Source organism: Symphalangus syndactylus, chromosome 11 (genome assembly GCF_028878055.3).
Source record: "Symphalangus syndactylus isolate Jambi chromosome 11, NHGRI_mSymSyn1-v2.1_pri, whole genome shotgun sequence".
Lineage (NCBI taxonomy): Eukaryota > Metazoa > Chordata > Mammalia > Primates > Hylobatidae > Symphalangus > Symphalangus syndactylus.
This window is the reverse complement of record NC_072433.2, coordinates 99,248,743-99,261,548: the sequence shown is the minus strand read 5'-3', so window position 1 is coordinate 99,261,548 and position 12,806 is coordinate 99,248,743. Positions and strand designations below refer to the sequence as shown.

Below are 12,806 nucleotides of genomic sequence, written 5' to 3'. Positions count from 1 at the left end.
TATGATCCCAGTTGGGTGGTGGTGGCCCCATTCTCTTCCTCCTACCAACCATTGCTCTAGTTCCCTTTGCTTTGGATGGAGAGCTGCTGGTGCACAGAGACATTTTACTCTTTGTGAAGGGGATGGTGTTTAATTTGAGTGCTTATATTCTCAATAACCTTTTCAGGAGTTTCTGAAACTGAGAATTTTTAATGTATGCTGGGACATTAGGGATAGGCGATAATGAGCCAAAATGGATTTGGTAAATGAAATTAATGTAAGTATCACTTCAGAGTATAAAATTTTGTCACCAAGGCCTTCTTGAAATACAAGGACTTATGTTTGCATTAGTAAAAAGTATTATTTGTTTTCCCAATGAATACAATGAAGATAGTTTGCATCCCTGTAAGTGCAGTAGCTGCTGTAAAATAAGGCTCTTTGTTTTTGTGCTGGGTATAGGGGTCAGGCTCCTTCTGAGGCTGAGCTGAATTACTTGAGGACTGTCAAATCGCTGGAGATGTATGGTGTTGACCTCCATCCCGTCTATGTGAGTAACATTTAATTAACACAAAATATTTTAAGCTGATGACATTTTTCTTAAAAAGTCACTGAGACTCCCAAAGGAAAGCTGCAGTCCTGTTGTTTAGCAAGCAGATGATACTTTTTTATCTATGTTTTTCTAACACAAAGCAGCTCTTGTGTGGATTGAACCCTAATGAGTTTTGCATAAAAATGTGTGATTATATTTCCATGTGTAGAAAACAATTAAGTGGGCTTGAAAACACAATCTGGATAACAGATCCAATGGGCTTAGCCAAACATCAAAACAATATAAAATTGATGTATAGGCCAGGCGCGGCGGCTCATGCCTGTAAGTAATTCCAGCACTTGGGGAGGCTGAGGTGGGTGGATCACCTGAGGTCAGGAGTTTGAGACCAGCCTGGCCAACGTGGCGAAACCCCGTCTCTACTAAAAATACAAAAATTAGCTGGACGTGGTGGCGGGCACCTGTAATCCTACCCACTCGGGAGGCTGAGACAGGAGAATGGCTTGAACCACCTGGGAGGCAGAGGTTGCAGTGAGCCGAGATCGTGCCACTGCACTCTAGCCTGGCAACAGAGCAAGACGGCATCTCAAAAAAAAAAAAAAAAAAAAAAAAAAATTGGTGTATAATGGACTGTATTAGACAGAAAACAGGAGGATTTTTCAAAAAATAGATTTTATGGCAGCAAAACGTAAATACAATCACTTGCCTGGTAAAGTAGGCATTAGGCAATAGGCCAGGTGCAACTACTGTTGATTCTGTCAATATGAGGGTTACCACCTACTGTAGGTATCACTGCATTAATAAAAATATTTTTGCAGATTTTTTTCAGTGGTTTATGAAAACTTGCTGAATAGTCATCAGTGAGCAATTACACTGAATCTGCACTGAGTGTTCTGGATCCGGGTTTTAACCTTTGAGCTACTTCTCTTAGGCTATCAATTGATTATTCTATGTCAATGAGATTAGAATGCCTTTGCCTTTGAATTAAGAGGAGTGTGGATAGCAGTAGTTAAATTTTATTTGAGGAAATGAGCCAGGTACTTTATTCTTTATAGGAAATGAATTGCTGGAGAGTATTTATAGACTGATTTTTTTAATCAGTTGGATTATGGAACTCAGTTTTTAAAGAACCCTAATAAAACCTTCTCTAGTGCAAATAACACTCATGCATTCATTTTGTATATGTCTTTTGCTCATTAGCATTTTCTCCAAGAAGAAACAATCTCATATTATTTTTACAGTTAGAAGCATTCCTGTTTAATGTAGCAATAAAAGCTATAGATTTGGGGGAAGAAGTAGTTCCCTGATATATTAGATTCCGATTTCATTAGGTCATTAATGCTTCATAGCACTGTCCTTTAAGAATACTGCTAAAACTGTAGAATCATTGTCGTTTTCCCTTCCCTCCCTTTAGCCACATTAATCTTGTTAGGTTTTCAGTTTTTAAAAGAAAACATTCTATAGGAAATTTATAAAGAGAGTCTTCTGCAAAATGCTTCTACATTTGTATAATGTTTATCCTAATTCGAAACCACCTTTTGTTGATGGTAGAAATTTATGGCAGATGAGCTAGATTTATTAGACTCTTCAATGCATTCCTTTAAGATTTGAATTTTAAGAACTGAAAGTGGGCATCGGCAGGTATTCTTCCAAATGTATTGCTTTATGTTCTTTGTGAATATAATTTTGCAGGTTACCGTTTATCTTAGAGTAGAAATAACATGATCACAAACAGTTCTGTGCATGTCCTTGGTACCCACTCTGTGACTTTTTCATTTTGAGATCCTATTTTTAAAATTTGGATTTATTATTGCCTGAAAATAAGGGTTCTCTAGTCTTTACCAGAAGAGACTGTACTTTCACATTTTTGAGCAGTCTTAAAGTTATAGGTGGAAGTAGGAAGAAACATGATAGAGACTTCAGAAAATTCAAGTGTGTGTCTGCTAGTGACTGTCTAAACTTTCTAGAGAGTGTTGGGGTGGGGATGAAGTGGGTTTCATGACTGTCCGCATCGGAGATAAATCAGGCCATTCAAAAGCACCCTTGATAGAAGCCAGTGGTTCTCAGTCTTTGACTGCACAGAAGTGTCACCTGGGAGTCCTGTGTTTTTTCTGCTACTTTGGCCTCTTCATTAGAGATTCTGATTTAACTGTCTGGTAATGCCCAGGCATCAGCATTTTAAGCTGCACAGTGATTCCAGTTAATATGCTGCTAGGGTTGAACACCACTGTGTAAGGAAAGTTGGGTAAGTCCCATTGGCCTGACTGGTAGTCCAGACTCATTTTAATGAACTGAAGTAACAAGTATGAAGAATACTAACAGAAAGTTTCTTTTAAAACTTTGAAAAAAATAAGCAACAAGTTAGCTACTATCATAGTGTATCTAGCTTTCTAGGCTGATGTCTTTCAAAAATTAAATCTAATATTAATATAACAAATTATTTTTGTATGGTCAATTATAGTTTGACAAAGAGATTTTATGTGAATATGTGGTTATAGGCATATGTTTGTTTTTGCAGGGAGAAAACAAGTCTGAGTATTTCTTAGGATTAACTCCGGTTGGTGTTGTTGTCTACAAGAATAAAAAGCAAGTGGGGAAGTATTTCTGGTAGGTATGGCTTGAGAACAGAGTTGGCATTCTATGTTTTGGGCTTATGGGACTCTTGTGTCAGTGAAAGAGTTGGGGAAAAGAAAACAGGTATATTTCCAGTGGTTGATAAATAAATGAGTGAAATTGGGTGTGAGTTTTCTCCTGTTGCACCTCAGTATATGTTTTCTGTGTAAATGTCAGACACTGTGTTTCTAGACTCTCTTTTCCCTGGTAGCTGTGTGTAGTAGGATTTCTTACCCATTTCAGTATGTGCTGGTGGGCTGTGGATCCAGGACTATTCTGACTTTTAGCTCCAAATGGGGATGAGTTGGAGAGACCGGGAAGCCCATGGCGCTGCACTGTTTGGGAAGGCAGCACTGCCACAATCTAGGGATTCCAAGGTCATTGTGCATTTAGTGGAGAAGCGTAGGACAATGAGAATGGAGTTTTCTTTAGGGTGTATGGGGAGCTCTCTCTGTCCCTGTATGTACTGGGTATGGAGCAGTATATAAAGGAGCCAGTATTCACCAGTCTTTTTCCACTGGACACTTCCCTGATTTTCTGAAAGGTTAATACTTAAAAACAGCAACAACACCATCTGCTTTGTTTTTTAGGCCTCGGATTACAAAAGTTCACTTCAAGGAGACTCAATTCGAACTCAGAGTACTGGGCAAAGATGTAAGTTTCCAAGCCCTGAGTTTAAATTAGAAGAGGAGTGTCTTGTGTATTCATTTATAGCTTAAAAGACATTGTGAAGAAATATTTTCTTCAGCTGCTTCCACATGGAACCAGGTTAATTAACTCACATGCACAACTTCTCAAGGAAGAAAAGGGAAATGAATAGAAATGAATGAGAGGGTCATGGAGAAATGGGCATTTTAGATTTAGCGAAGGAAAGCAAAACCTTTCTAAGGCAGAGGAGAGAATGGAAGGTGATCATTGTTGTTAGTGTAATTTGCTTTCCAGTACTCTCTGTGAGGGTAGAAGGTAGGAGTTATAATCAGAAGGGTATGGCCTACATTCAGGACTGCCAAAATGCGTTCTAATTTTGCTCTAATGTAAATTAAACAACCTTTTGGGAGTCTCACTTCTGCTCTTTCCCTCACTGAGTGTGATAGACAAACCAGATGGAAATTCTGGATGCTTTCAAGGGAGAATGTAAAAATGCCGGCCTTTGCTTTGCAACTTGGCAGTTTCTTCTGGGAGTATTTGGGTAATGGGCACAGAATTTGTCAGTGCCTGGATGTGCTTTCATGCCTTGATGGGTATCTTTGAGAAAAATGGTCAAAAGAAAGCAAGGATGTGAAAGCTTCCTTTTGATCTACCTGTGAAAATAATGCTTCATTGAAGTGCTACTACTGTAAACCATATATTATGGGATACATGAGTGAAAATATGATGTTTAATCCATATTTATGGGATACATGAGTGAAAACATGATATAGGAGAATCTGCCCTTCTGTCTCTTTGATACTAACTTTGTGCAGAACAAAAACTAAGTGGAGTTGAATTGATTTTCTTGATTAAAGAAAAGTAAATTGGTGCTTATGCGTGCACACATTGAGACACAGGAACAGTAGAGCTGCAGCTACATTTGGGGCATGGTATTTGGCAGAGTGCCTCACATGTAGTAGGTACTTCATAAGTATCTGTTGAATGATCAATGAACTGATGCACTGAGACACTGTGTGCTGCCAAATCAGAAAACCTGATGCTACTCTTTGTTCTCCTAATAAGAAAAAAACATTATCTCATACTGAACTATATGGCATGCTGCCATTTACTGATAAAATTAAAATTGGATTTTGAAATGAGTTTTAACAACTTGTAAGGAAGGGAAATTCCAGATTTTTAAAGAAATGATAGTACAGGAGCCATACAATTGTTCTTATGGTTTAGTTTGGAGGAAATCCAATGTGTTCTTCAGCTCCTGATTAGACATCTCAATTTTAAAAGATATGCATTACAATGTAAGACTGAATTAAAATCATTCAAAAAGTAGAGTAGCTAATTAGATAGGAGGGTTTTATAGTTTCTCCCTATGTTGCCATTAGGTTCACATGAATAATAATTCATCTAAATAATGATAATGCAAGGACTAAGATCTGTTAAATGTATTTGAAAATAATGTTTCAAGTTTTTTTTAGCAGAATGTGATAATCAAAAGACTTCTATGGAAGCATGACTATTATTCAAAGTATTCTTTCCTTATAAGTTATTTTTGTGAGTGAGGTCCTCTGGTGAATGACTTTCATGTTATTCTTACAGTGCCCTAAAATATATGTCTCAGGATAAATATTTGGCTAAGTCCCAGCTAACCTGAACTTTCATCTTCTTGGACTTCTTCATGATCGGGCAAAAACAACAGCAACAAAATTGATATCATCATGTTATTTTTCAAATGACAGTCTCCATCAAATGACCCTGTTTCCTGTGTACTCGGCTCAGGTGTCTCCCACCCCCACCTCATTCCTTCCCCAGCTTTGAGATGAAATGGATGTCTGGGGAGGCCCAAGGCACTGCACACTTCTAGGTCATTAAGCTCAATGTCAGTGATCTCTAATAAGGTGACAAAGCAGGTCATATAACTCAGAGGCTTGAATTAAAGGGTTTTTTTTATTGCTATTAAGTATCACATTAATTTAGTCAAAGCATTCTGTTTCCTAAGTATTCTTGCTTGTGGTCTTTTCTCTTTCTCCACCAGGGTACCTCTCTGTGAGGCAGTGATTTACATAATGGTTGAATTAGGTTGATTATTATGGAGGCTTAACTGTACTCACAAATTGAATTTAAAAGCCCCTTAAAACCCATCACTTGGAACAGTAATCACATTCAGCATGAAGAATGGTTGAAATGCTTATTCTGCTGGTTTGCTGGTCTGGTCAGAAAAACTTAGTATGGTCATTGCATTTAGGCCAAATTCAGAGACACTTTCATGCATTAAACTTCCAAATAAGTACCATTGTTTACATAATTTTTTGCAAAAAACTAAACTTTTAGTATAAAGATCATACATGTTCACTCTAGAAAATCCAGAAAATACCCTGCAAAGAAGAAAATTAAAATTATTCATTATCCTAAAACTCAGAGGTAATGAATATTAATATTTTGATACAGTTGCTTCTAGATTTCACCCTTTCAGTGTGAATGTGTATACATTTATACATACATGTAGATTATCCCCTATGTGGTTTTGTACATGCTTTTGTATTTTATATTGTATCATAAGAATTTTCCCTTTTTTGTTAAATTTATTCATATGTTCCTGCGTGGTGTTGGATAAGTTTTCTTTTTATATGTTTTCCTTTTTTTCTTGCTATTGTGGATGCAATCTTTTCTTTCTATTATCTCTTCTAACTGGTTTTTGATAGGAGAAGTGAAAGCTGTGGAATTTTATTTATCTCAGATCTAGTCGTTTTGCTGAATTCTTGTATTCCAGCTCAGAGTTCTTAATTTGATTCTCATAAATTTTTATAGGCATATCACTTGCAAATGAAAATAATTTATTCTTTTAATTCTACTGTTTATGTTTCACATTTATAGCGTTAGTCCGAACTTCTAGAAGAGTACTAAGTGATATAGCAGTATAAGGCATTCTTGATTGGCTTTCTGTTTTAATGAAAATATCACTACTGTTTTATCACTATGTGTTAGTTCTTGGTTTTAGGAATACGTGTTTTTTCCTAGGTGTTGAAGTTTTTTTAAGTTTATTATCAGGTGGTTGATTTTCACTGAATACCTTGAGGACTAAGGCTGTTACTTGTTTCCTCATTCAGCAACTTAGGCTTATTTCAAAATCCAGGCAAGAGATGATAGTGTCTCTATCTCAGTGGATCCAGGTGACAACAGTCAAAGTGCAGAGAAGCTGTTGGATTATGGATTTTACCACCAGGGTTTCCTGAATGTGGGCAGGTATGAGAGAGAGGAGTCCTGGTCACTTAAATGAGTTTGTCCTGAGAAGCAGGAAGTATAAGTATAGAGCTACCATCAGGCGAGGTGGGGAAGGCTATGGATAGAGCAGACTTGAGGAGGAAGATCAGGAGTCCCGTTTTGAACATGTTGAATTCGAGATGTCCTTTAGACATCTAAGTGGAGGTATTAAATAAGAAGTGAGCTATGTGAGCATGGAGTTCAGTACCAAAGTCTGAGAAGACTATATAAATTTGAATATATAAAATTGGCATCTGCTACTTTTTGAAGCCATGAGACTACCTAGGAAAATGAGTATAAATGAGAAAACAAGAGAGAGAACCAGTAAAGGAGGCTGAAAAGAATCAGCCAGTGAGATAGAAGGAACAGTAATTATCCTGAATGCCAAGTAAAAGTCACGTATTAAGCACGTGTCAAATGATGCTGATATGTCATACAGGGTAAGGGCTGAGAATGGGCCACTGAATTTAGGAATGTAGGAGATCATTGACAAGGTGAGTTTCAGTAGATTGGAAGAGTGAGCTTCAACCCAGCAGTTCCCCTCTTAAGTATGTGTACCCTGGAGAGGTGTTCTGTGCAGCACTTACGTAAAAGTCAGAAAAAGAAATTAACCCAGAATTCCATTAACAGGGGAGTGAACAAATAAATTAATGCATATTCATTAAGAAAAACCCATAAAAGAGGTAACAGGAAGATAAGAATTGGAGATGGTGAGTGTGGACAACTCTTTGGAGGAGTTTTGGCACAAAGAGAATAAATAGAAATGTAGCTGGCAAGTACTGTGTCAGCATCAAGATACGAGGAGGGTGACTTTAAGGATGACACCCACTGTGAAAGATTGCAGAATTTCATCAACTGATGAGATCCAAAGCTGGGAGTTTTAGAGGGAAGGAAAGAGAACGTTCTGAAAGCAGTAATGTGGAGCAGGGAGAATCCTTCCCACTTTTAGGTTCAGAGATGCAAGAACAGTAGAGACAGAAGACACAGCCATCCCTCGAGGGCTACAGTGGAAACAGGGTCTTCAGGGAGAGCCGGGTGTCTCCTAGTGCAGGAAGGTGAAGGACATATGAGAGAACAGACTAAGGAGTGAGGGGGTTTGCTGATGAGAGGTCATGAATTCCGAAGGGCACGAGCAAGGGTTTCAGGAGTTGGGTAGTGATGAAGAAAGAGACAGGTGAGGGGGTATGCTGAGCATTATTTGGGGGTGACTGAGATACACAGAGATAAGGAGCATCATGAGAATTGGTCCAGTTGATTGGGAAGGGAGTGAGGGTTGGGTTTCCATGTCTGCCTATTCCCTTTGGAGATGTGGGGTAGAAGACCTAAAGAAGGTGGGGTGGTTCCAGCACACTACCTGGTTCAGCCTGACCTTTCTTAGGGGAGGGCCTCTCTTACCTGTGGGCATGAGCTCAGTCTTAGCACTTGAGAATGGATTGAGGACTTGCGGGGAAATTGGGTGTTACAGTAACTCTGGGCTTCACCCTCCATGACTAGATAGATGTGCATTTAAGAAAGCACACTCTGGCTGCAGGGTGGAACATTCCACAGACGTGAGCACAGAGGCAGACAGAGTAGGAGATGTGATCAAGGGGAGACAAGAGGGGACTCACTGCAAAGATGGAAAGAAGTGGGCAGATTTGGGAAGCATTTAGGGGGTTAAATTGTTTCTGATTGGTAGCAGATTCAGTGTTTTTATGGAAAATAGGAATTTAGGATAATACTGGAATTTCTTGGTTTTGGCAACAAGAGGAGGATGTAATTCCTAACACAAGACTAAGCCCAGAATTTGGCATGCAATAAGCACACTTGTGAAATAAATGAAAGAATGAATAAATGCTGCTGTGCTTACTTTTATGTATAATACCTCAGGAAACTAACCTCAGCTAAAGTTACCCCGTGTGACAGGATGTAGAACCAAAAGGTTCCTGGCAACTCTGGCTGTGAGTAATGAGATCCACTTGGCAGAACTCTCGGGCTTGCTTTAAGGAGAGTACACGGGAAGCGATGATGGTCAGGAGTCATCACTGTTTGTCAACGAATGCAAGAGGTCTCACTTACGTTAAGCCAAGGGTTCCTTTCACATTTTAAACGGTAATATAGATTTTTAAAAAGTATTTTTATTTGAAAATAATTCAAAATTTATTTTAAAAAGTTGTAAAAATTAAAATATTACAATGAACATATTCATTTACTGTTACCTAGAGTCACTTATGGTTAACATTTTGCTTCACTTCCTTTGTTATTTGTGCCTTCTTTCTCTCCATACACACACAGGCCTTTCTTTTTAGAACAGCTTGAGAATAAGTTACATATGTCATAGACTATAAATATGTAAGTGTGTATTTCCTAAGAATAGGGATATTCCGATGTAACTGCAGTATGGTTAACAACTTAATACATTAATAATGATATAATACTTTTACCATCTAGCTTCCATATTCCAGTTTTGTTAGCTGACCTAATAATGTCCTTTTTAGCATTTCCCCCCTATGGTATAGAATTCAGATAACCTCCTTTAATCTGGAACACTTTCATAGCATTTTGTTATCTTTTATAGCATTGACATTTTAAAAGAATACAGTTATACCCCACTGTTTTAAAACAGAGAGTTTCTTATTTCATGTTTTTCAGCTGTTTCCTCATGATTAGTCTAAGGTTATGCATTTCTAGCTGTACAGCTGCATAGGTGAAACAGTGTCCGCCTCTGGTGTCTCATTTGGGGGCACATGGTGACCACCTGTCCCTCGTTGGCTGTTAAGTTTGATCACTCATTACAGTGTTGCCTGATTTCTCTGCTGTATAATTCCTGCTTCTCTCTTGCAACTAATAAGTAGTCTGTGGGGAGATACTTTAAATCAATGCAAATACGCAGTTCCTCTTTAAAATTCTCTGTAAATTTAGCATTCACGAGGATTCTTGCCTGATACAGTCTTCTACTAAGATGGTTGCAAAATGCTGATTTTTCTAGCTCTGTACTCCGTGCACATTTATGAGTCAGCCCTCAGCATTCCACTGAAACAAGAGCACTGCCTTCTCTCCCTTTTATTTATCTGTTGTCAGTATTTATTAACTTCTATTTTTTCAATGGTTTAAAATACATTACATACCTATTTATCTTTAATACTTTCAACTTTTATTATAGATTAAAGGGTACATGTGCAGGTTTGTTACATGGGTATATTGTGTGACAGTGAGGCTTGGGGTCCTAATGATCCCGTCACCCAGGCAGTGAGCATAGTACCCAACAGGTGGTTCTTCAGCCCATGCCTCCCCCGTCCAGTAGTCCCCGGTGTCTGTTGTTTCCATCTTCATGTTCATGTGTATTCAACGTTTAGTTCCCACTTATAAGTGAGAACACCTGGTATTTGGTTTTATGTTCTTGCATTAGTTCACACAGGTACCTAACTATTTTGCTGTTCAGATTTGGTCATTGGGAACCCGTTCAGTCTGACTCCTCTGCCTTTTGGATCTGCCCCCATCATTTTGGGGCTAATATCTTCTTTTTTTGGTGTAATATATTTCAGGTGCATGTAGTATCAACCCTGTCCCTACCCTGAGCATTAGCCATTCTTCCGAGGAGCTCTGGTTCCTTTTACTAGGCAATGATCTAGATCTGGGTGCTAGGTGTGGTCATTGCTGCTAGGGCAACTTTGCTTCTTCGCCTTTTCAGTTGACAGAGCTAGGGAATAATGCATTCATATATACACACATAGACCCTAATATACATATATACAAATAGAAATACATGTACACATGTGCATATAAGCATACACATATTGATACATAGCTTAGAAATCAGGAGTTCACAGCATACCTCCAGTTCTGTCCATAACCATAGGGTTCTTCCTTACCCTCCCTCATTTTATATTTGTATGCCCTTTCTTTGGCCATGAGAACCTTGGCTTCCAAAAAAATCCACACATTTACTCATTTGCTCAATTCTATAACACATATCACATAGTTTCAGAATTGCTTTGGTCAGACCACTAAAGTGGACAATTGTTTGCTGTTCTTTCATCCACATGCACCACTTTGCCAAGACAGAGGGCCTAAGAGTCAAATACTGTGTTCAAAATTTACTTGGATTGGTCCTCCCTTCTTCTCTCCTTCCTGTCATTCATGTCTTCCTTCTTCATTCCTGTGCTCATGTATTCATTTGAAATCTACTGAGGTTTATTGTTTCAGATTGTTTTTGGTTATAACTCCCTCTCTTTCATGTTCTTAATTTTTTTTAAATATATAGAAGGCTAACTTGCTTTAAAAATCAAAATTACTCAAAAACTCAGCTCCCATTTTCCTTCCACCCTGTTCCGTCATGCTTCCTTGTAGGTAACCAACTTCATTGTTTTCTGGTTAATCCTCCCTGTGTTTCTTTTTGTAAAGATAAGCATTTTTTTTCTTCATTCTTATTTTCCTAAAAGATAGCATACTGTATGGGTTTTTGTACTGTGTTGGGGTTTTTTCCCCACTTAGTAATATCTCCTAGAAATCATTCTGTATCAGTTTATTGAGAGCTTTCTCATTCTTTTGTACATAGCACTGTATTGAATGTGTGTACCATAGTTTATTCAACCAATCTCTTATGCTTGAATATTTAGGAAAAGTTTTCAATATTTTACAGTCATACATTTTTCTTCATTCAGTAATTTTGTGTGTATGTGCTTTTGGAGGGATATCCATAGGTTAAATTCCCAGTAGTGGGACTGCTCGGTCACAGGGTAAGTACATACGTAGTTTTGTTTGGTATTGCCTTATTATGCCCCCGCTTCACTCATAGTTGTACCACTTTGTGTCTCCAACTACAATGTATAGAAGTCCTGGAACTATAGATTTAATATTTTCCCCAACTATTCTTAAGTGTGGCTGTTAGTAATAATTGGGTCCTGATGCCACATGACAGTTTGGTTTGGAGTCTTTCAGATTTCGTGATGGACTCTTAGACATGTGATCAAATAAATGTTTTAAGTCCAGGTCTCTTGCTCACTAACTGTGGGCAGTTCACTGAACAACATTTAACCTACATTTCCTAATCTGTAAAGTGAGGATGATAATATCTCTTATGATGCTGCTGTGAGGTTACAAGCACCTAGTGCAAAGTTGGGCATGTAACGGGCACACAGTCTGTGTCTCTGAGTTGGAACTGCCTTTGTATTGTGCCACTTAGAGCTATTGCAGTCTTGCACAGGAAAGGACCAGGGGATCACCTTGTTCTTGGCTGGTGAATAGCTTGTGTTATGGCAGGAAGGGAAGCCCAGGTTTTCAGGCCTGTAGCTTTTCTTTTGCTTCGCTTGCTGGTGTGTTTGTTGATTTTGTCCATAATTAAAACACATGGGCCACTTATTCAGAAGTAGTGAAAATTCTCCTGTAAAAAATTTGAGTGTCAGTAGATCTTACCACAGAAACCTTCATTTCAACAGGATTGATAGTGTTTATTAGACTTTTTAAAAACACTGTGAGATTGGGCATTAAAGTTAGTTATCATTAAAACAAAAATTAAATCAATCTGCAGGTATATGAGAGAAATACTGACTTTTTAGGAATACTACAAAACAGATGAGAAGATAGAATAAAAACTATCACAGAAAAATCCATTTGGACTTCTATGTTCATATCTGTGAATTCCTTCAAATAATAAGAATAAGCTCAACATGATAGTTTTCAAAGTTTACAGGAATACGATGTAAATATTTGTATGTAATTATTTATGAAGCAATTCATCTGTAAAATGGGTAAGATGGTTTTCACATTTAGCATATGTTTT

General features: G+C 38.0%; 1 protein-coding gene across 5 annotated transcripts in view; it reads left to right on the top strand.

Moving 5' to 3' along the window:
* Window positions 1-12,806, top strand: part of EPB41L4A (erythrocyte membrane protein band 4.1 like 4A) — a 290,674-nt gene that overhangs the window by 170,821 nt on the left and 107,047 nt on the right. For all 5 annotated transcript variants that reach the window (XR_008660989.2, XM_063612902.1, XM_055298370.2 and 2 more), the window contains 3 exons: window positions 439-526; window positions 3,045-3,133; window positions 3,730-3,793. Coding sequence is in view for 4 of the 5 variants with exons in the window: in XM_063612902.1 (XP_063468972.1) it covers window positions 439-526; window positions 3,045-3,133; window positions 3,730-3,793 (241 nt within the window). In the remaining variant the exon portion in view is untranslated. The remainder of the gene's footprint in view (window positions 1-438; window positions 527-3,044; window positions 3,134-3,729; window positions 3,794-12,806) is intronic.